The 24,744-nt window shown below is 36.8% G+C and overlaps 1 protein-coding gene across 1 annotated transcript; it reads left to right on the plus strand.

The window, feature by feature from the left end:
- Positions 1–1,396: 1,396 nt before the first annotated feature.
- LOC116304706 (uncharacterized) lies at positions 1,397–15,299 on the plus strand. The gene is made up of 7 exons (XM_089026117.1): positions 1,397–2,419; positions 11,094–11,833; positions 12,476–13,082; positions 13,548–13,762; positions 13,955–14,053; positions 14,199–14,290; positions 14,839–15,299. The coding sequence occupies exons 1-7, from the start codon at positions 2,322–2,324 to the stop codon at positions 14,908–14,910; spliced, it is 1,923 nt and encodes a 640-aa protein (XP_088882243.1). The 5' UTR covers positions 1,397–2,321; the 3' UTR covers positions 14,911–15,299.
- Positions 15,300–24,744: the final 9,445 nt, after the last annotated feature.

Genomic DNA, 24,744 nt, shown 5'->3' on the forward strand with positions numbered 1-24,744 from the left:
CCATCTTTGACCTCAGGGTAAAGACCCGCAATCTTTCTCAACTCCAACTTTGACACTAGCGTATGGAGCAAAACTTGATATGGTCCTTTTGACGTAATTACAAGGGCAGCACTTTATCCTCAGTTATTTTCTAAAACAACAAATACGACAAAAATTGCGGTTCAAGCCTCGGCCGGAACACTCACTCTGACATGGTTTAAGAGGCTTGAACCATGACCTCCCGCATTTATTGTATTAAAACATAAAGAAATGAAAGTTTTGGATCGGTTGATTGATTGTACTTGTGTTGTGTTGTGTTGTAATAATGCTACTACCCTGCCTCTATGTTCAATGAGTTTCACACTACAATTATATGGTAGAGTATCTAGTCTCTTTTCAGGATTTTCGCTCTAACTAGAGAGTCTTTAAGCGCTTTATTCCTCTTGTAAGAGACGAAAGTAGGATCAGGGAAGATCCTTTTCAGTTTTTGGTTGCCAGTAATGAGGTGCCAATGCTTCATTAGAATGCTTTTGATGTTCGGTACGGCTGGGTTGTAGTAGGTAACAAACAGACAGACAACAAAAAATAAAACTAAAATCATTTGCATCACTTTCGTCTTTGAAAAGGGGAGTAAAGAAAAAACATGAAATAATGATTTGATATTCCAGAAACGCAGCGTCTATAGTCGCTTCTGCAGATGCACATTTATTATTTTATCATCATATTGCATTTCTCCTACTTTTTGCGTGTTTTTTTGTTTTTTGTTTTTTGTTTTTTTTCCTGCGAATATAATTTTACCAACGGAAACTTTGGCATTCGACACTGATGTTTCTAAGTGTGTTGCCTAATTTTACTCCTACTTCCTTTTCTTAATCTCATTCTTTTCTTCTGAAAGCATTTATTTTTATCAAGTAGGCTGGAAATCCAACGTAGAATCAATTGATGCTACAAGATATCGGCTCTTGAAAGTTCAGACTAAATGTCGCTTCATCCAAGTAAATGATCGCTATAATCTAGATAGTTACTGATTGCACATTGTAGGCATTAAGCACTGCCACTCGAACAATAAAGGCACTGAGCGCTGCCATTGGGCAATTAAAAAGCTTTTTTTAAAGTGCTTTCAAGATCGATGTCATGTATTCCTAGTAATGCTAGGTATACTTTGTCAAGCACTCTCGGCTGTACAGCATGACAATGCAAGCATTTTCCACCTCGTGTTAGCGGACAGAATTACGTAAAGCGTTTCTCATCTTGTTTATCGGCGGCGAAAAAATCGTAGTACGTGCTCTAGTTTCTTTAGTTACTTTACTTTACTTCATCGTTTGCTATTTTTACCACAAGAAGCGAGCATTAGTCTCTTTCTCTTATTTTCTCTTTTTCCTATTCTTTCCCTTAATTTCTTTTTTGTTTTTTTGTTTTCTCCCTTTTTCTTTCACTCTCTTTTCCTTTCCTTTTCTCGTGAGATGTTGCACTAAGGAACAAACTACAGACCTCTTGCTTATCCCGAGATCAAACCAAGGAGCTTTTGCTAGCTAGGAATTGTACTCAACACCCAGGCTCCACTCTTTCCTTTACAAGTCAAGACAAGTGTGTGAGGAAGTGATTGAGAGCTCCCCATGAGGAGGTACATGAAAGCCCTTCACATTTGTATGCACCATCTTGTTTATGGATCATCAATTAAGAGTGGCAAGTGCATATGATATGGGACTAATAATAGAATGTAGAAAAGTACCCCCAAGGTGATGGGGGCGCTTAGTTAACCAAAAATGATTTTCTTTCATAAGCTGCTTTGACATGTCATTAATTAAATAAATATTTTATAATTGCCCCTAAAAACAACGGCACTGGAAACAGCATTTCCAAGAGCCTCAGGCCCCGTCCACACTATGCCGGATAAATTTGAATCCGAATTTTTATTTATTCGGTTAGGCCTACCGTCCACACTAGTTCGGGCGAATCCGGAACAATTCTTCACCGAAAACGAATTTTTTCGAATACGGTCTCCAGAGTGGAACAATTTGAAAACGCCGGCTAGCCGTATTAATGTGGACGGAGAACATTGACGTCATGATTAGGCTTCCCCCCTCCCCTCCCTCTTCAAACTATGCTCCACAGTTCCTAGAATAGATCAAATTAAGAGGCACACGTGACATTGGCTTACTTTGTTAGGTACAGACTGCTAATCTGGCTGATTATTGGCTTTATTTAAAATGGTATAGGGATACTTTAGACTATGATCGCGCAGATCTTCAGTTGTCGCTGTTATCATCTCTATATCTATATTTTCTAACTGTATTTCTCCCCCAAAGGTGGGTTAAACTACTCCTTAATATCGTAGTGACATGGCGATGAACAGTGCAGCTAAGGACGAGTGTAATCTTAAAGAAAAAGCAGATGAAGATTCTTTGGAGACCGAAGTTAAAGAAAAACGAGTTCTCAGGTAATGTAAACAAAAAGTTTTCAACAAGGTTAATTCGTACTTTTCTATTTGTGAAGCAGTCGTTATTTTTTTCTTATGCAAGTGCATAATGTCAATGTTCGCTTGAATTGGGTATTTTTCTAATATCATCTAGCTTATCGGGCTATTTGTTTCAAAATAAACGCGAAGAAAAACGAAATAAAAACTGTTCAATTCTTACTGTAACGGCCTGTTAAATTTCCATTTTCCAATTTCATATATTTGGTATTTGGTTAAGAAATATTTGAATACATCGCACCAGGAAAGCACCTGTACTGTTTAATAAAAATTTAAGAAAATTATTCGGGCTTTTGAAATTGTGAAAAACAAAGTTTTTTTGTTTAGAACTCGATTTTGAGTTTTTGAGTTTTTTAAATTTTTTTTACTGTCAGTGACCACAAATTATTCTTACTATCTCTGAGCTAGGCCGGAACTATATAACGAAAGTCTAGAATGTATAACATCTGTTATAAAAAGTAAATAGAAATAATGAACGCAATTTTCTATAACAATTTTACCGACAAGAAAACAAAGTCAATGTCAAGTTTAAAAAAAGAGCTTGTCAAATTTCAAATCAAAATTTTACAAATGATGTGTCAACTTAGATAATTTTCAGATTCTAGTTAGAGTTCGGGAAGTAATATTTCAAAGCCGACAATGAGGACTGGACGGGATTTCAAGTCCAAAAGTAGTTAGTTGCAAGGACTTGAAATCCCGTCCAGTCCGATTTGGAGGCTTTGAAATGGCTTCTCATATCATAAATAATTCGGGAGGTTATTTGTTTAGGATTGAAAGGCTTAAGGGACAGATATGTCCCTGAACTGAATTAATTTTGATCCAGTCCAAGGACTTGAACAAAATTCATTCAGTCCTTTCACAGGACTTTACTGGTTTCAAGCCACATCATGCATGTGACCCGAAAATAGCCCATTGATTGGCTGGTTTACTCATGATTTATTAATGAGTATGAGAAGTTATTGAATCGTCCGAGAATATGGAATCATTAAAACTATGTAAAAAGAGGAGAAAGAAAACCTACTGGGGATTGGTACTATGACCGAAGCCTTGCAAAGCATTGCATTTTTAAACTAAAAAAGTAAAATATCCGCAATTTTGGGAGAAACCCTTTCGGAGTAAAAGTAAACTTATACAGTCAATGTCATTAACGTTGTCCACCGAAAAAAGACATTCACGCATTTAGAAATTTAGACTAAAAGAAATATCACGTGTTTCCTCGAACGTTCTGGCATAAAACAAACGCTGAAGTACAGTTCTCCATCTTAAATCCTCAGTAAATGGTCGGGGCATTCTGGATTTTCGATTCACGAACTGAATTTTACATTTAAAGTTCAGGCTCACTTTAGTCTAAATGCGTAAATGTGTTAATGTCTTTTTTCGGTGGACAACGTTAATGACATTGATTGTATTTATGGGAATTGATATGACCAGTTATTTACAGCTGTTCAGTAGGGCAGACTTTTAGATCTTTGATTTCCAGTCAAAACTAAAATCCGGCTCATATTAACATATTAATTAAGTAGATGTGATGTAGGCTAAACGTACTATGTTCTCGATATCATTTTAAGATTTGTTCTAAGTATTTTTAGGCCACAATACAAGGGTGCTTGTGGGCTCATTAGACCTATCGTAAAATATATTTTATTTATTTATTTATTTCTAAAAAAATATGAAGTTGATAGTGTTGTGACGTCAATCGTGATATCCTCTTCACTTACTCCGACGAAGGACTAACGTCCGAAACGTCAGTTTCACAAAGCTTTTTACGGTGATTCGCAATTTTTTCACAAGTTCCAGCTGTTTTATCTTAATGTGGCTCATTTCGTATTCACCAGCATTTAGCTCTTTCTTTGCTTCTATTTTGCATATTTTGAGGCTCAAATCAATCATTGGCTGTGGCCACACTGGGGCGTTTAACTATAGTTTAACCTAGGTTAAGCTTAATTAAATGACGTAATACAAACTATAGTTACACTCTTTCATATATGGTTAAACAACTTTGAGGTCACACATGTGAGGTTTAACCATAGTTACACCAAGAAAGACTCGCTCTTCTGTCAAACACCAAAATGGTTGACAGAAGAATTTTGAGGATTATTCTCCTATTATTTAAGAAAAAACGAAAAAGGCGAATTTATTTTTATATCAGACTTATTCAGTTATCACGGCGATTTAGATTGCTGTCTATTTCGACGATGACAGCAATTATCGCAGCTTTACTAAGGCGTAACAATGATCGCAGAGCGTGGATCCTTCCAAGACCTCAGTTCTGGTTCAATTCTATGCTTAATGAACGTGTGTATGAACATGATCCATATTGGCATCAGCAATTTCGAATATCAAGAGACACCTTCAATTTCCTTGTACAGTTACTTCGGGGGTCGATTGAAAGGAGAAACACTCGACTAAGAGAAGCAATCTGCGTGGAAAAGCGTGTGGCAGTCGCTCTGTGGCGACTCTCCACAGGTAACTGTTTTAGAGCTGTAGCATCTACTTTTGGTATTGGAAAATCGTCAGCTATGAAAGTTACGAATGAAGTGATTGATTCCCTTGTTGACCTACATGAAGACTGGATCAAATTCCCACAAAGTGAGCAAGAAACAACCGATGCTATCGACAGATTTTCAAATGAAACCAACACCCCTTTGCCTCAAGTGTTAGCAGCAATTGATGGGTGTCATATCCCGATTAAGGCTCCACAACAAAACAAGGAAAGCTACTTCAACAGAAAGCGCTTTTACTCGATGAATTTACAGGGAATTGTAGGTGCAGATGGTCGATTCTTAGATGTGGCTGTTGGGTTTCCCGGCAGCATCCATGATGCTCGAGTTCTGAGAATGAGTGGGATTTATGGGAGGGTCCAAAGAGGAGAGGTACTTCAGGGACCTAATAAGGTTATCCATAACGTTTCTGTTGGCCCCATCATAATTGGAGACAGTGCATATCCTGGTCTACCATGGCTTGTAAGGCCATATCAAAATAGAAACTTAGACCAGTCGAAATTGAGATTCAATACCACTCTAAGTAAGTCAAGAGTTGTTGTGGAACAAGCTTTTGGCATGCTCAAAGGGAGGTGGAGGTGCCTGCGAAAGGAATTAGAAATTAATGCAAAAAACGTTCCAAAAACTGTTGTCGCTTGTTGTATTTTACATAACATCTGCATTATGAGAGGGGAAACCAACACAGAGCTGAATGATGATGATGATGATGATGATGATGACAATGATGAATGGGGTGGTTTTGAGTTTGATATTGGGAATGCTGCTGATATACGTGAAGCAATACGCTCTTACTTGGATGGCAATTAACTTGAATAAATAGCTTAATAAATAAATCAGTAAGATGTTATGCAGTTTTTCTGCATGCAGTAGCAAAGGGTAGGGAACTCCCAATAACACGTATAACAAAATGCAAAAGTCCTCTCTTCCCATGATTGAGGGTCCTGAAGGGGGGGTCCTAACCCCATTTTCCAGTTCACATTTTGACCAAATCACAAAGCCTTACATCCCATAGTTTTGTTCAAATCCAAATCTGTGAAGTCCCAATGCATGAAATCCCATTTTCCCAGCCAAAAAGCAAACAAATTGCAGCTCCCATTTTACCCCTTCAGGACTCTCATTAATAAGAAAATTTTGCTATCATTACCACTTATTGATAATTGAGGTTGATCATATCATATCCATATGAAAAGGTCTGTGTGTCATTAAAGGACTGGAGTAAAGTATAACTAAATATGATAGAAATATAATGGAAATTTGAGTTACAATCATTGTTTATTTAGCATTTGAACCAGTTGTCAAAGGTTTAACTCAACATCAAATGTTTATTTAATTTTGAACAAGATTTCATAATAAAGTCAACACAAACTTGAACCCAGTACCAATGTTCTTGGTCAAATCCTTTGGTATAACTGCAATATTACTGCCCATGGTTACAAAACGATTTTATTAATAAAGAATTTTCCAAGACTAACATGAATGCTGAAACCACATGTATCAAAGTGGAAAGTTGTTTTGCATAAGTCTAATGTATTCATGAGAATTCTGCCTCAATAAACCCAACTGTAAATGTATTACTGCAGTTAAATTTTTTATTTACTTTTTGTATACATGCTGCTATTTCAAACGAAAGTGGAATACCTAGGAAAGCTATATATATTCCCATGTATTCACCATGTATGGCTTGGGGAGATGGGGGGGTGGTGTTGTGGTGGGGGGGGGGGGTGTTGTGGTGCAGGATAAATTTAGGGAAATATGAAAATGATATTCCCATTTTAGGGGGCTATCTTTTTTTTTTTTGAGATTGACTTTCTTAATTAAAGTGGACATGTCAAACTTTTCGGGCCTATCAGGTGAGGGGGCATTACAAATTGTGAGGAGGGAACTCATACATAATGAATGCAGCCAATACATGCCTTATATGTCCATTAGAGTTTGTCTATCAAAGCCATCAGAATAGCTTTTTGTCGCTCTTCAGATTTTTGCTCCATTTCAATTAACGCTTTCATCATTCGATCTTCTTTTTCTTGGGCACTTTCCATAAGTTGAACCTGTTTCTCCAAAATGTTTAGGAGCTCAACATCTTTTTTCTTTTTCTTGTTTTCACCTGTTTTTTTCTTCTTGCTTGGTGCAGCTGATTCCTGATCTTCAGCATCATCGGTAATAGAACAGGCAGGTGAAAGTGAGGACAGAGAGGTATCATCTTCCTGTGGCAGATCTTTTTTGCTTGAGTCAATCAGGTGTGGCGGTGTTATTTCATCTCTACTTCCAAAAACCCTATCTACTTTGTCAAACCACTCTGGCTTGCTTTGAGTTTCCTCCCCAGTCTGACTTTCCTTGTCTACGATTCTCTTGTACTCTGATTTTAGATTGTTTATTTTTTCCTTTATTTGATGGAGAGAACGGGGAGCTATGTTTCTTTCGGCTAAGGCCTTGTTTACTTGTAATGTAAGTTCTTCCCATCCTGGTCCATTTCCTTTGGAAGTTTTGCTTGAAAGGGAGCCATTAATATAGAAATCCTCATACTTTTCCCAAAGAACACTGGTTTCTACGGCTGTCCACGCTCTTCTCTTTCTCTTGTTTGTTGAGCCACCAGAAGTGGCAAACTGTAAGGTGGAGGCTGAGGTATTAGTAGATGCTGGCCCAATACCAGAAGGTACAAACTGTAAGGTGGAGGCTGAGGTATTAGTAGATGCTGACCTAAAACCAGAAGGTACAAAACCAGAAGCGGTAAACTGGAGGGTAGAGGCTGCTATATCAGAAGTTGTTGGACTAATACCGGGTGGTATAAACTGAAATGTGGATGCAGGTACTGCCAAATGGTTTGTATTGGTATGAAGATAGCCAGAAGTCAAAAAAGTAGAATCATCAAATCCATGGCCACTCAGATCTTGTAAGGTCCTAAGTAAAATAATCTTAGTTGTTGGTACTTCATAAAATATTCAATGGAATTTCCATTCCAGATAAAATCATTCTCATTGATCCAAACAATAAAAAATAAACAAATTCGTACAAAAGCGTACAAGCGAGTCAGAAACTAAAACTCCCGAAGGTTATATAGCAAACAGTAACGGAATAATTAATATATGAAAAAACAAGCAAACTTTTGACGAAGTTGCAATTGAAACAATCCGAAAAATGTCAATATATCTTAGCTATGGTTTTGTTGCAACTAAAGTAAAGTCAGTTCTCAATCGATACAGCGGAAAAATACTTGTCGAGTTCAATCGCTTCGCAACTGCATTTTGAGAAAAACTCTAGATGTTTGAGGGGAACCGAAACCAAAAGAAGAAATCAAGAAGTCCAAAAATTACCCTATAGCTAAAGAAAAACGAGAAATGAAAGGAAAACACTACTGACTTACTTGCTCGAATCTTTGTCCATGATTACAGTAGCTACATATACGTTTTGGCGGGAAAGATCTAATCGCCACTTCATAGGCGCGACATGCTTGTTTCACTTACACAAAATAACCCAACCCAATTGGTCATTTCTTTCTTAATAGAACCTATACCATGGGTTGTACCTTAGTTTAACTTGGTTTAAGTTCTATTGTTTTACCTTGACGACCAGCATAGCAACTAACAATAGTTAATTAAACAGAAGAGAGGTCACATTGGTTTTGAAGTTAACAATTGTTAGAATTGGCTGAACTATAGTTAAACGCCCCAGTGTGGCCACAGCCATTATCTTTGTTTAATAGCAATTATTATACGACACACTCAATTTCCCGTGCATTAACACCATTTTCCCGTGCTTAATTTCCCGTGCATTAGTACCATTTTCCCGTGCTTAATTTCCCGTGCATTAGTACCATTTTCCCGTGCTTAATTTCCCGTGCATTAGTACCATTTTCCCGTGCTCAATTTCCCGTGCATTAGTACCATTTTCCCGTGCTTAATTTCCCGTGCATTAGCACCATTTCAGAGGAATAATACACGGTCTGTGAATATGTTTTTGAAGGAGTTTTTTTTGCTGACGTCAGTGCGAGGAAATTTTCTTTTTTTTTCCCTTTGTGCGGCTTGCGTCAGTGGTTTGAGTTCGTGAGTTTCAAGTTTGCTTGCTTACGATAAAAATAGTAATTTCTCGCACGCTGATTGGTTATTTTTCAATAAGAGGACAGGCAGATAAAGCTGACGTCAACGAGCGCGCGCTCTTTCCGTTGGTTGTTTTGATCACTAAAAATGAGAAGTTTTTATCGTTTTTGTTATTGTAAAAAACAAATAGACATAAGTTTTTTATGTGTCTGGCCTCTTATTGACGATAAATTTCGTCATCACATTGTCAAAGTAGTATGCGGATCCACACTACTTTGACAATGTGATGACGCAATTTATCGTCAATAAGAGGACAGACACAAAAAACTGATCTCTATTTGTTAAAGTGAGGCTATCGGGCCGATACAATGCTTGTTGTCTCATTTGCATCTCATTTGCATCTCATTTGCATGCATCCATAATAACTGCTATTTTGTATGATCATGAAAACAACGCGGTACAGATCGGCGTCTCATGTCGCTTTTCTCATGACAACGGTGCTGTATTTACGTACTTTGAATGATCGAATGATAGTCATGTACGCGGCGGTTTTAATGGCTAAAAGTAACACAGCTGATTATCACGTGTGACGGCAGTAATAGTATCAGCGAACCACAGGAAACCCAATTTAGATACTGCTTCTATTGTAGTATTTGTACACAGTGTACAGTATTCAGTAAGAATGGCAGGGACGTCATTTTTGCTTGATTTGTCCATTCACTTACGTTTTAGAGGACACTATTTTTTGAAAGAATCACATGTGTATTTATACTAAAACAATTATTTGCCTCAGGCCCAGTGATTATTAGGGAATATTTACCTCGCCGCTCGAATAATTGTTAAATAATTTTTATATCGATTTTTGCAAATTTCTACCATAAAATTACCAGTTATGAATCTGATTTCGGAAATAAGAATTATATCCCAAAGCTACAAATTCGGCTTATAGAGTTTCCGATCCAAGATTTATTTAACCGACGTCCAGTCCAGTCCATCAATTCACGATTCCTAGTTTTCCAAAATGAATAATCTCTTTAGAGTTTTAGCATCTTTTCACTATTGGCAAAAAATGATTATTTTCCTTTCAAACGAAATCTTTGTCGACCGAATAGATAGTCAATAGATATTGGTAGCACGGTGGAAAGTCTCGAAAGCACTAAAGTGTTTGATTGTGTCAGATGACCAGCGAGATCATATTATCATACTTGCACTAAGTTGTACGAATGGATGATAACTAGTAGAGAACTAGTGTAGAAAACAGTAGAAACTAAGGGATAAATTGAATCACCGTAAGAATCTTTTTTAAACTGATGACGTTTCGGACGTTAGTTCTCCGTCGGCGTAAGAGGAAAGAAAAGATGGATAAGTGGTCATAAGTTCTACGAACTTCCTTAATGTGATTTTTATGACTGTAAGTTTGACTGAAGTATGATTAACCTGCAATAAAACTACGTGCCTGTATATATGTCCAATTTGAAAATAATTTAGTTCAAAAGAAAGTCCTCTGACTGCCCATTTAGCTTCGGCCTACTCTACAGCCTTGTCCAATTTTGGAAGCTTTTCTTCCATCGAATTATTTCAAAATTGGACAGCATGTAGCCTTCTACATCATACAGATGTGTCTTTTTTTGGTTTGCTTGCATGTTTGATTGTTTGTTAGCTTGATTCCTTGCTATGTTGGTTGGTTGGTTGTTTGCTTCTTTTTGTTCGACTTTTGATGGCCTGTTAAGGTAGTAGAGGTACGACAATGAATCGTGCAACATGTCGTACAACGTTAAGGCTGCGTTCATAATGTATGGCAGAGGGGGGAGGGGGGGGGGGCAAGTGAAAATTTGAAATGTCCGGAATAATTCTCAACACCCCCCTTTAAAGACATGCAAAAAAATACGATCCCCCCCCCCCTAAGCAAGGCTTGTAGCTTCTTCCAAAAATTGTGCATCCCCCCCTATTTTTCTGATAAATATTTGCCCATCCCCCCTTTTTCCTACCAAAATTTTCCCGATCCTCCCTCAATTTCACCTGCCCCCCTCTGCCATACATTATGAACGCAGCCTAAGCATATGTTTCTTTACCTTTATCATCATGTCCTCTAAACATCAACAGGTTTCGTATGAAAAACGTCTTCACTGAGTCTCGAAAAGTCCATCCCCTTGCATCAAGCACCAGCTCAATAAACGAGTCATGTCAGTACACCGCCAGCTCCCGAAGACACAGGATCTGGCTTACCACCAAGATACTTGGAGTCTCGGCTCTAGCGATACTGGGGCTCATTACGTTTGTAGCAATGGACCTAAAAGAGTCTCTAAATTCGATGGAGATTGAGAAAAAGATTCAGCGCGATGTGGAGTTCAGTATAAAAGTAGCTGATTTGATTCACTTGCTCCAAGTCGAGCGAGGAATGACTGTTTTGAGTATCAGCTCAAACCAAACTAAAAACGTCACCGATAAATTAAAGTTGAAACGACAGCTTACGGATAAGGCCATGGTTAACCTAGACAACTGGCTTGAAGGCCACAATGAGCCGACCTTTGGATCTAAAATAACTTCTAAAACGAAATTGGAAATTGAAATCCATAGAAGAGCTATAGGCTACGGCGAGAACTCTACAATCAACGACGAAATCTACTTCTACACGAATATCATTGAGGAATCGTTACAGATCTTGTTTGAGAGTTTAAGAAACAACTTTCCTGAGAATATTATGTTTGATCTTCTTGGTTATCAGATGTTCCTTACTGCTAAAGACATGACTGGGATAGAAAGAGCACTAGGAGGATCATACTTTACAACTGGCCACTTCAACACAACAGAGATGCTTTGGTTTGCTGAGAAACGTATGATTGGTAAGGAAAACAAGTAGTTACAGTTTACAGTTTACAGTTTATTTCATAAAATTTAATACAATATATAATAGAATACATGAGCCCCGGGGAGGGGGGGGGAGGGGAGGGGGACTCTCTTGAAAAGTGTAGGGGGGCTTGACGGACGGTTTTGAAAATGACCCTAAAAGGTACGCATAAATTAACTGAGATGCTGATTTCAGACCCTAAGAGGTACGACCACATTTAAACAGCTTTTCCAACCATAATATTCTTGTATGACGTTTGATATTTTCTGACCCTAAAAGGTACGGAGTCAGCCGGGAGTCAGCCGGAGACCCTAAGAGGTACGCGAGGTTTCATTTTCGACCCTAAAAGGTCCGTCGAACCCGCCTACCCACTTTTCAAGTGAGTCCCCCCCCCCCCCTCCCCCACGGGACATGAGCCCGCAAATAGCACAGCTAATCGGGGCAGGCTCGTGTTTACAAAGCAAAAACATTACATTATGTTAAATTACAATAAATTAATAGAGGAGAGACGAGAGAAGAGGAGAGAAGACGAGACAACCCGACACGACCGACACGACAAGACAAGACAAGACACGAACATTACATAAAAACTTCACGATTCAATTATGCAATTTTTGTTTTTTCCTGCTCCCCCAAGGTGAAGCTTTCCTAAACATGAGCTTGAAGTTGATGCCAACGCTAAAAACTCTTTTTGAACAAGCTACCAGCGAAACTACGAACTTGATAAAACGATTACAGGTAGAAAGATCAACCATCTTACAAAACGACCATCGAGCACCCAACACTACTGCCGGGAACGAATGGTTCCATCTGATGTCCAAGTACATTGATATGCTTCTTAAGATACAAAAGTCTGCTGGAGAAGAAATTATAGGCGTACTAGAAAAAAGAGCGAACGACGAAGAAAAAAATTCAATTATCCGCAGTGCTGTTTTAGTGCTTGTTCTCATCCTGACGCCATTACTCGTTCTAGCTGTCTCGCGTATAACAAACACCATCCAGAAATACGCAGCGAAGCTTGAAGACATCACACTGAATCTGAAAGAAGAACAGAAACGAACAGACAACGTGTTGTCGGCCATGTTTCCCAAGTCTGTAGCAGAGACCCTGAAGAGAGGAGAAAAGGTCAATTCTGAATACTTTGACAGTGTGACGGTGTTCTTCAGTGACATCGTCAATTTCACCAACATCTGTGCATGCATATCACCTATCGAGGTTACATCCATGTTGAACAGTATCTACAGGTATCTTTATTGGTAATAGTTAGTCATCATCATAGTGATAGCAATGGTTACCATGGTTATGATAGTGGTCGCCATAGTTATAGCAATGGTTACCATGGTTATGATAGTGGTCGCCATAGTGATAGCAATGGTTACCATGGTTATGATAGTGGTCGCCATAGTTATAGCTATGGTTACCATGGCTATGATAGTGGTTACCATAGTGTGGCTATGGTTACCATGGTTATGATATGGCCTTCAACAATTTACTGCCTTTGCTATGGTAAGGGTACTTTATGGTATTCATAGTGTCACCAGTCAGTTGTTACTTAGGTGATGGTCGGGTGCACCAAAATGGGTAAAGTAGTCGGGATATTAGTGATAGTGCTTGCATTATGGTAGTGGTCACCATTTCAATAGCAATACATAGAATAGTAATGTACTGGTTGCCACAATAATGGCATTGATTTGTATGTTTATTGGCAGCGCCTTCGACGACAAGATCGATAAGTATGACGTGTACAAGGTGGAAACAATAGGAGATGCTTACATGGTTGCATCTGGTCTTCCTGTCAGAAACGGAGGTAAACACGTCGATGAGATCTGTCGTATGGCACTGGACCTCGTCAAGGTAACGGAGACTTTTAAACTCGATGAAGTCCCTGGTGAGACTCTCCTCATCAGGGTTGGGATACACACAGGTAAGTAAAATACACCTAAATACCTTTGTATGTAGATTGCCCTTTTCAAACCATGTGATTTAAGTCTTTTATATTTTAAACGGATTCCAGAGTTCACGGGGCAAACGTGCGAACTCCCGCCAAATCCATATGCAGCATTTTGTCGCTAGTACTAAGGATTGATCTTACTGATATGCATATGCTCATCCCCAGGTCCCTGCGTGTCTGGGATTGTGGGTAACAAGATGCCAAGATACTGTCTGTTCGGGGACACCGTCAACACAGCCTCAAGAATGCAAACGACTGGAGAACGTGAGTAAAACTGCAATTGGACAATGGAAAAAAAGACAAAATAAAATCACTAGAGGGAATCACGTGATACAAAAAGCGATCTCGGCACCTGCTTAAAATCTTATCGTTATTTTTAATGATTTTTTACGTATTTTTCTCGTCTCAGCCCAGAAAATTCATATCAGCGAAGGTTCCCAGAAGGCTTTGCGGCCCTTCCGTCATTATGTACTGGAATTCCGAGGGTTCGTAGATGTTAAGGTGAGAATTTTATTCATTCATTAACAGAATATAGAAAATAGCTTTTTTGAACAACAATTTGCGCGGTTTCACATACGTCTTTAGACATTTATTTACGCAAGGCTTTCGGACCTTTAGCATACCTTCAGAGATATAAAGAATGCAAAATTTAAGTTACATTCACAATGTATATACGTTATCATAACCTCGCGCTTAGGTTCAAGCATTTTTGTTTAAGACAGATTAACTTTTTTTGTTGGCAACAAATACAACGTCCAACCCTCTATTCCTACAAGTCATAGCGTATTTACAGCTTTTGCCCTTGAATCAAGCGATGTCACTACGTTTCATAGGCCCATTCTAAGTTCGATAAAAGTTGATGCAATCTGGTCTAGCTTGAGTGCGAACGGCACCATGATAAAAGGTGTTTGAACTAAAGCTAGACGACAAAATATGCACCATGCACATATCTCAAGAAAGATTTGTAAGAGATACTATTATCTTTGCTATTCAGGCATCAAAACTTTAAAAAAAATTCATGTTCATTATGTGTTAATTTTTAATTCCAGGGCAAAGGCGAAATGCAAACCTACTGGCTCCATTATAATGAATCTATTTCTATCGTCGATTGTTGTAAATAATCCTCTAATGTCTTATATTTTCTCCTGCATCACATGAAGGAACAGAGTTGTAAATATCAGTACCTGACAGTCTGAAGGTTTTCAAAAAGAAGCTTTTTAAGATTTTTTCATGATCATATCACGAATTTATGATGGTTTTTGGAATTTTCGACCGAGTCCGGGGCGTTGTGGTCGCGCGCGCTGGTGTGGGCTTGGGTTGTTGGCGGAGCGATCTGGCGTGATTCCTAATTCGTGAATCACGCCAGGTCGCGCCGGGTCGTTTTTCCACGCCTTGGGCCACATATCGGCGCGCTCGCGGCCGAGTTCTCGATTCGGTCAATTATTTTCACTTATATTTTAATTTTTTCTTATATTTTTATTTTTTATTTTTATTTTTTATTTTTTAAGGACCTCCCTGAAAATCATTTTTATGAGTGGAGTATCCTCATTAAATATTATTATTATTATTATTATTATTATTATTATTATTATTATTATTATTATTATTATTATCAGACGCAGTTCATAAGCACATCTTAGGTTTATTCATGTGCCAAACTGGAATAATTTTGTGCGCCCAGAGTACATGTTAGTCATTATTTCATTTGTCATTAAAGTTGTATTATTATTTTCGGAAGCCGCGTTTCTTTAAATCTCCTAGTGAATCCAAAAAAAACAGCGGTTCCAATGCTTTTTGTGGCCTTGGCAATGATGTATTGATGCACACAAAGCACTAGTGTAGTAGGATTCACGTAGACCTAAGAAAACGTTGGCTCTTGAAAATGCAGTATTCAAAATTTTTCCTAGAAGTATCAATAAAAGTTCTCAAATGTCACTTCCCCCTTATTGGGCTTTTGATCAAAGATATCATATCTCGATCCTCTGAAAATATGCCTTTTAGCCAGCTTATGATTGTTAAAATATTAGTCATCTTTACGAAAAAAAATCAAATGTTTGTGGAAATAAACGATTCTTGCTTGAAGTATTTAATGTGGGAGAGCAAAGGTGATGCTACATAACCATAATACCCTTGTATCCTTACTGCAGTTTTCGATATTCTGCAAACTCGGTAGTTACAAGCTGTACGCTGAAATAGTATAATTTTTCGATGCCCTCAATCAAAAAAAAGGAAAAAAAAGCCATAGAAGGTGGCAGTGAACAACCAATTTCACAACAGGCCTTTAGAGTGTCTAAATTCGCAGAAGATGGAAAACCGCAGTAGTTTGGCCATGGGTGACCGAAATATTATATCATATAACCAAAGTACCCTTGAAGTGTTATCTTCTCGGACATGGGTAACCCAAATGGGAAACAATATAAAAATGGTGCCCTTGTATCCTGAAAAGACCCAGGGAATCATACCTGTACCTACCCTCAAATATAGAACAACCTTACAATTGGTTATTATGGCTTCGTTTTTAGTTCTCCAATAACCAAGGTAAGAAGACAAAAGAACCATGGTTATTATAGCTTCATTTTCGCACCCCAATAAACAAGGTACAGAGAGTGGTATAACTTGGTTATTATAGCTTCATTTTCGTTCCCCAATAACCAAGGTACAGAGAGTGGTATAACTTGGTTCATTTTCGTTTTCCAATAACCAAGGTACAGAGAGATGAATAACTTGATTATCATAGCTTCATTTTCGTTCCCCAATAACCAAGGTGCAGAGAGTGTATAACTTGGTTATTATAGCTTCATTTTCGTTCCACAATAAACAAGGTACAGAGAGTGGTATAACTTGGTTATTATAGCTTCATTTTCGTTCCCCAATAACTAAGTTACAGAGAGATGCATAACTTGGTTATTATATTATTGAAGCCAAAATAACCACGTTCGTCTTCTTTCTTACCGTGGTTATTTCCAGTCCAAAAATGAAGCCAAAATAACCACGGTCGTCTTCTTTCTTACCATGGTTATTTCCATGCGAAAAATGAAGCCAAAATAACCACGGTCGTCTTTTTTCTTACCGTGGTTATTTCCATGCCAAAAATGAAGCCAAAATAACCACGGTCGTCTTTTTTCTTACTTATTTTTTCAAAATACAGCATAAACTTGAAAACGTATGAAAAACAGCCAAAATCAATAAAAACCATGGGCTATAGTCCATGCTTTTCGGCCAAAAACACCCATTTTTCAAGTTTCATAAATAATTCATATTTTTCGAAAAGGTGTGAAAAACACCCAAATCGCTCAAAACCATGGGCTATAGTCCATGCTTTTTGGCCAAAAACACCCATTTTTCAAGTTTCATAAATAATTTATATTTTTCGAAAAGGTGTGAAAAACACCCAAAATCGCTCAAAACCATGGGCTATAGTCCATGCTTTTTGGCCAAAAACACCCATTTTTCAAGTTTCATAAATAATTCATATTTTTTGAAAAGGTGTGAAAAACACCCAAAATCGCTCAAAACCATGGGCTATAGTCCATGCTTTTTGGCCAAAAACACCCATTTTTCAAGTTTCATAAATAATTCATATTTTTTGAAAAGGTGTGAAAAAAAACCCAAAATCGCTCAAAACCATGGGCTATAGTCCATGCTTTTTGGCCAAAAACACCCATTTTTCAAGTTTCATAAATAATTTATATTTTTCGAAAAGGTGTGAAAAACACCCAAAATCGTTTTTTCCTTACAGTGGTTATTTCGATGCCAAAAATAAAGCTAAAATAACCACGGTCGTCTTTTTTTCTTACCGTGGTTATTTCCAGGCCAAAAATGAAGCCAAAATAACCACGGTCGTCTTGTCTCTTACCTTGGTTATTTCCAGTCCTAAAATGAAGCCAAAATAACCACGTTCGTCTTCTTTCTTACCGTGGTTATTTCCATGCCAAAAATGAAGCCAAAATAACCACGGTCGTCTTTTTTCTTACTTATTTTTTCAAAATACAGCCAAAACTTGAAAACGTATGAAAAACAGCCAAAATCGATAAAAACCATGGGCTATAGTCCATGCTTTTCGGCCAAAAACACCCATTTTTCAAGTTTCATAAATAATTCATATTTTTCGAAAAGGTGTGAAAAACACCCAAAATCGCTCAAAACCATGGGCTATAGTCCATGCTTTTCGGCCAAAAACACCCATTTTTCAAGTTTCATAAATAATTTATATTTTTCGAAAAGGTGTGAAAAACACCCAAAATCGCTCAAAACCATGGGCTATAGTCCATGCTTTTTGGCCAAAAACACCCATTTTTCAAGTTTCATAAATAATTTATATTTTTCGAAAAGGTGTGAAAAACACCCAAAATCGCTCAAAACCATGGGCTATAGTCCATGCTTTTTGGCCAAAAACACCCATTTTTCAAGTTTCATAAATAATTCATATTTTTTGAAAAGGTGTGAAAAACACCCAAAATTGATAAAAACCATGGGCTATAGTCCATGCTTTTTGGCCAAAAACACCCATTTTTCAAGTTTCATAAATAATTCATATTTTTTGAAAAGGTGTGAAAAAAAACCCAAAATCGCTCAAAACCATGGGCTATAGTCCATGCTTTTTGGCCAAAAACACCCATTTTTCAAGTTTCATAAATAATTTATATTTTTCGAAAAGGTGTGAAAAACACCCAAAATCGTTTTTTCCTTACAGTGGTTATTTCGATGCCAAAAATAAAGCTAAAATAACCACGGTCGTCTTTTTTTCTTACCGTGGTTATTTCCAGGCCAAAAATGAAGCCAAAATAACCACGGTCGTCTTGTCTCTTACCTTGGTTATTTCCAGTCCTAAAATGAAGCCAAAATAACCACGTTCGTCTTCTTTCTTACCGTGGTTATTTCCATGCCAAAAATGAAGCCAAAATAACCACGGTCGTCTTTTTTCTTACTTATTTTTTCAAAATACAGCCAAAACTTGAAAACGTATGAAAAACAGCCAAAATCGATAAAAACCATGGGCTATAGTCCATGCTTTTCGGCCAAAAACACCCATTTTTCAAGTTTCATAAATAATTCATATTTTTCGAAAAGGTGTGAAAAACACCCAAAATCGCTCAAAACCATGGGCTATAGTCCATGCTTTTTGGCCAAAAACACCCATTTTTCAAGTTTCATAAATAATTTATATTTTTCGAAAAGGTGTGAAAAACACCCAAAATCGCTCAAAACCATGGGCTATAGTCCATGCTTTTTGGCCAAAAACACCCATTTTTCAAGTTTCATAAATAATTCATATTTTTTGAAAAGGTGTGAAAAACACCCAAAATTGATAAAAACCATGGGCTATAGTCCATGCTTTTTGGCCAAAAACACCCATTTTTCAAGTTTCATAAATAATTCATATTTTTTGAAAAGGTGTGAAAAAAAACCCAAAATCGCTCAAAACCATGGGCTATAGTCCATGCTTTTTGGCCAAAAACACCCATTTTTCAAGTTTCATAAATAATTTATATTTTTCGAAAAGGTGTGAAAAACACCCAAAATCGTTTTTTCCTTACAGTGGTTATTTCGATGCCAAAAATAAAGCTAAAATAACCACGGTCGTCTTTTTTTCTTACCGTGGTTATTTCCAGGCCAAAAATGAAGCCAAAATAACCACGGTCGTCTTGTCTCTTACCTTGGTTATTTCCAGTCCTAAAATGAAGCCAAAATAACCACGTTCGTCTTCTTTCTTACCGTGGTTATTTCCATGCCAAAAATGAAGCCAAAATAACCACGGTCGTCTTTTTTCTTACTTATTTTTTCAAAATACAGCCAAAACTTGAAAACGTATGAAAAACAGCCAAAATCGATAAAAACCATGGGCTATAGTCCATGCTTTTAGGCCAAAAACACCCATTTTTCAAGTTTCATAAATAATTCATATTTTTCGAAAAGGTGTGAAAAACACCCAAAATCGCTCAAAACCATGGGCTATAGTCCATGCTTTTTGGCCAAAAACACCCATTTTTCAAGTTTCATAAATAATTTATATTTTTCGAAAAGGTGTGAAAAACACCCAAAATCGCTCAAAACCATGGGCTATAGTCCATGCTTTTTGGCCAAAAACACCCATTTTTCAAGTTTCATAAATAATTCATATTTTTTGAAAAGGTGTGAAAAACACCCAAAATTGATAAAAACCATGGGCTATAGTCCATGCTTTTTGGCCAAAAACACCCATTTTTCAAGTTTCATAAATAATTCATATTTTTTGAAAAGGTGTGAAAAACACCCAAAATCGCTCAAAACCATGGGCTATAGTCCATGCTTTTTGGCCAAAAACACCCATTTTTCAAGTTTCATAAATAATTCATATTTTTTGAAAAGGTGTGAAAAAAAACCCAAAATCGCTCAAAACCATGGGCTATAGTCCATGCTTTTTGGCCAAAAACACCCATTTTTCAAGTTTCATAAATAATTTATATTTTTCGAAAAGGTGTGAAAAACACCCAAAATCGTTTTTTCCTTACAGTGGTTATTTCGATGCCAAAAATAAAGCTAAAATAACCACGGTCGTCTTTTTTTCTTACCGTGGTTATTTCCAGGCCAAAAATGAAGCCAAAATAACCACGGTCGTCTTGTCTCTTACCTTGGTTATTTCCAGTCCTAAAATGAAGCCAAAATAACCACGTTCGTCTTCTTTCTTACCGTGGTTATTTCCATGCCAAAAATGAAGCCAAAATAACCACGGTCGTCTTTTTTCTTACTTATTTTTTCAAAATACAGCCAAAACTTGAAAACGTATGAAAAACAGCCAAAATCGATAAAAACCATGGGCTATAGTCCATGCTTTTCGGCCAAAAACACCCATTTTTCAAGTTTCATAAATAATTCATATTTTTCGAAAAGGTGTGAAAAACACCCAAAATCGCTCAAAACCATGGGCTATAGTCCATGCTTTTTGGCCAAAAACACCCATTTTTCAAGTTTCATAAATAATTTATATTTTTCGAAAAGGTGTGAAAAACACCCAAAATCGCTCAAAACCATGGGCTATAGTCCATGCTTTTTGGCCAAAAACACCCATTTTTCAAGTTTCATAAATAATTCATATTTTTTGAAAAGGTGTGAAAAACACCCAAAATTGATAAAAACCATGGGCTATAGTCCATGCTTTTTGGCCAAAAACACCCATTTTTCAAGTTTCATAAATAATTCATATTTTTTGAAAAGGTGTGAAAAAAAAACCCAAAATCGCTCAAAACCATGGGCTATAGTCCATGCTTTTTGGCCAAAAACACCCATTTTTCAAGTTTCATAAATAATTTATATTTTTCGAAAAGGTGTGAAAAACACCCAAAATCGTTTTTTTCCTTACAGTGGTTATTTCGATGCCAAAAATAAAGCTAAAATAACCACGGTCGTCTTTTTTTATTACCGTGGTTATTTCCAGGCCAAAAATGAAGCCAAAATAACCACGGTCGTCTTGTCTCTTACCTTGGTTATTTCCAGTCCTAAAATGAAGCCAAAATAACCACGTTCGTCTTCTTTCTTACCGTGGTTATTTCCATGCCAAAAATGAAGCCAAAATAACCACGGTCGTCTTTTTTATTACTTATTTTTTAAAAATACAGCCAAAACTTGAAAACGTATGAAAAACAGCCAAAATCGATAAAAACCATGGGCTATAGTCCATGCTTTTCGGCCAAAAACACCCATTTTTCAAGTTTCATAAATAATTCATATTTTTCGAAAAGGTGTGAAAAACACCCAAAATCGCTCAAAACCATGGGCTATAGTCCATGCTTTTTGGCCAAAAACACCCATTTTTCAAGTTTCATAAATAATTTATATTTTTCGAAAAGGTGTGAAAAACACCCAAAATCGCTCAAAACCATGGGCTATAGTCCATGCTTTTTGGCCAAAAACACCCATTTTTCAAGTTTCATAAATAATTCATATTTTTTGAAAAGGTGTGAAAAACACCCAAAACCGCTCAAAACCATGGGCTATAGTCCATGCTTTTTGGCCAAAAACACCCATTTTTCAAGTTTCATAAATAATTCATATTTTTCGAAAAGGTGTGAAAAACACCCAAAATCGCTCAAAACCATGGGCTATAGTCCATGCTTTTTGGCCAAAAACACCCATTTTTCAAGTTTCATAAATAATTCATATTTTTCGAAAAGGTGTGAAAAAAACCCAAAATCGCTCAAAACCATGGGCTATAATCCATGCTTTTTGGCCAAAAACACCCATTTTTCAAGTTTCATAAATAATTCATATTTTTCGAAAAGGTGTGAAAAAAACCCAAAATCGCTCAAAACCATGGGCTATAATCCATGCTTTTTGGCCAAAAACACCCATTTTTTAAGTTTCATAAATAATTTATATTTTTCGAAAAGGTGTGAAAAACACCCAAAATCGTTTTTTCCTTACAGTGGTTATTTCGATGCCAAAAATAAAGCTAAAATAACCACGGTCGTCTTTTTTTCTTACCGTGGTTATTTCCAGGCCAAAAATGAAGCCAAAATAACCACGGTCGTCTTGTCTCTTACCTTGGTTATTTCCAGTCCTAAAATGAAGCCAAAATAACCACGTTCGTCTTCTTTCTTACCGTGGTTATTTCCATGCCAAAAATGAAGCCAAAATAACCACGGTCGTCTTTTTTCTTACTTATTTTTTCAAAATACAGCCAAAACTTGAAAACGTATGAAAAACAGCCAAAATCGATAAAAACCATGGGCTATAGTCCATGCTTTTCGGCCAAAACCACCCATTTTTCAAGTTTCATAAATAATTCATATTTTTCGAAAAGGTGTGAAAAACACCCAAAATCGCTCAAAACCATGGGCTATAGTCCATGCTTTTTGGCCAAAAACACCCATTTTTCAAGTTTCATAAATAATTCATATTTTTCGAAAAGGTGTGAAAAACACCCAAAATCGCTCAAAACCATGGGCTATAGTCCATGCTTTTTGGCCAAAAACACCCATTTTTCAAGTTTCATAAATAATTCATATTTTTTGAAAAGGTGTGAAAAACACCCAAAATCGCTCAAAACCATGGGCTATAGTCCATGCTTTTTGGCCAAAAACACCCATTTTTCAAGTTTCATAAATAATTTATATTTTTCGAAAAGGTGTGAAAAACACCCAAAATCGCTCAAAACCATGGGCTATAGTCCATGCTTTTTGGCCAAAACCACCCATTTTTCAAGTTTCATAAATAATTCATATTTTTTGAAAAGGTGTGAAAAACACCCAAAATCGCTCAAAACCATGGGCTATAGTCCATGCTTTTTGGCCAAAAACACCCATTTTTCAAGTTTCATAAATAATTCATATTTTTTGAAAAGGTGTGAAAAACACCCAAAATCGATAAAAACCATGGGCTATAATCCATGCTTTCTGACCAAAAACACCCATTTTTCAAGTTTCATAAATAATTCATATTTTTCGAAAAGGTGTGAAAAACACCCAAAATCGCTCAAAACCATGGCCTATAGTCCATGCTTTTTGGCCAAAAACACCCATTTTTCAAGTTTCATAAATAATTCATGTTTTTCGAAAAGGTGTGAAAAACACCCAAAATTGATAAAAACCATGGGCTATAGTCCATGCTTTTTGGCCAAAAACACCCATTTTTCAAGTTTCATAAATAATTCATATTTTTCGAAAAGGTGTGAAAAACACCCAAAATCGCTCAAAAACATGGGCTATAGTCCATGCTTTTTGGCCAAAAACACCCATTTTTCAAGTTTCATAAATAATTTATATTTTTCGAAAAGGTGTGAAAAACACCCAAAATCGCTCAAAACCATGGGCTATAGTCCATGCTTTTTGGCCAAAAACACCCATTTTTCAAGTTTCATAAATAATTCATATTTTTTGAAAAGGTGTGAAAAACACCCAAAATTGATAAAAACCATGGGCTATAGTCCATGCTTTTTGGCCAAAAACACCCATTTTTCAAGTTTCATAAATAATTTATATTTTTCGAAAAGGTAGGAAAAACACCCAAAATCGCTCAAAACCATGGGCTATAGTCCATGCTTTTTGGCCAAAAACACCCATTTTTCAATTTTCATAAATAATTTATATTTTTCGAAAAGGTGTGAAAAACACCCAAAATCGCTCAAAACCATGGGCTATAGTCCATGCTTTTTGGCCAAAAACACCCATTTTTCAAGTTTCATAAATAATTTATATTTTTCGAAAAGGTGTGAAAAACACCCAAAATCGTTTTTTTCTTACAGTGGTTATTTCGATGCCAATAATTGAAACTAAAATAACCACGGTCGTCTTCTTTCTTACCGTGGTTATTTCCAGGCCAAAAATGAATGTCACGTGTATGCCCTTGGATACAACGATCCAACACTGATTTAATTATCGAAAGCTATGGTATTTGTATTTCATTAGCATAAAAAAAAATCCCCACTTTTTCCCTTATATTTTCTACTCCCTTCTCCTTCCTTACTTATCTTGTAATTTGCCTAACATTTTCAATTTATCTCGAACATCCGGTGACTCGATCCGAGTACCTCTGGCGTGATAATCTAGAGACTTACCAACTAAGCTAACAATTAAAACGTTGATAGCTTTGGGTTGAGAACTAACTTATATAAAAGATACGAAAAAACAAACGGAACCGATATTTATCCAGGAGCATCCTGTTTAGCAAAGCTTGTTTAATGGAGCCCCGAAAGCCCAAGATCAAATTGGAATTGAGAAGTTGATTTTGAATAAATAAAAAACCTTTTTTTTTGATTCCAAACGTTTGGGAATATGCAATTAGAGGCATTGTGCCCTATAGAAACAAAGCCCGCCAGTCACTATTTACTTATTTCAGCATTTGCCTTTGTTTCATGAATTATTATAAATCAGAGAAGCCATTTCTTAAACTCAAGCTTCTTGTTGGATCAAAGGTTCCAAACTCGTACCGAGAAACAGTAAAGCACTCGGTCTACGGCCTCGTGCTTTCATTAGTTTCTC

This window comes from Actinia tenebrosa, unplaced genomic scaffold (genome assembly GCF_029948245.1).
Source record: "Actinia tenebrosa isolate PJP-AT-01 unplaced genomic scaffold, QUT_ActTen_1.0 PGA_scaffold0__85_contigs__length_37466705, whole genome shotgun sequence".
NCBI classification, from domain to species: Eukaryota; Metazoa; Cnidaria; class Anthozoa; order Actiniaria; family Actiniidae; genus Actinia; species Actinia tenebrosa.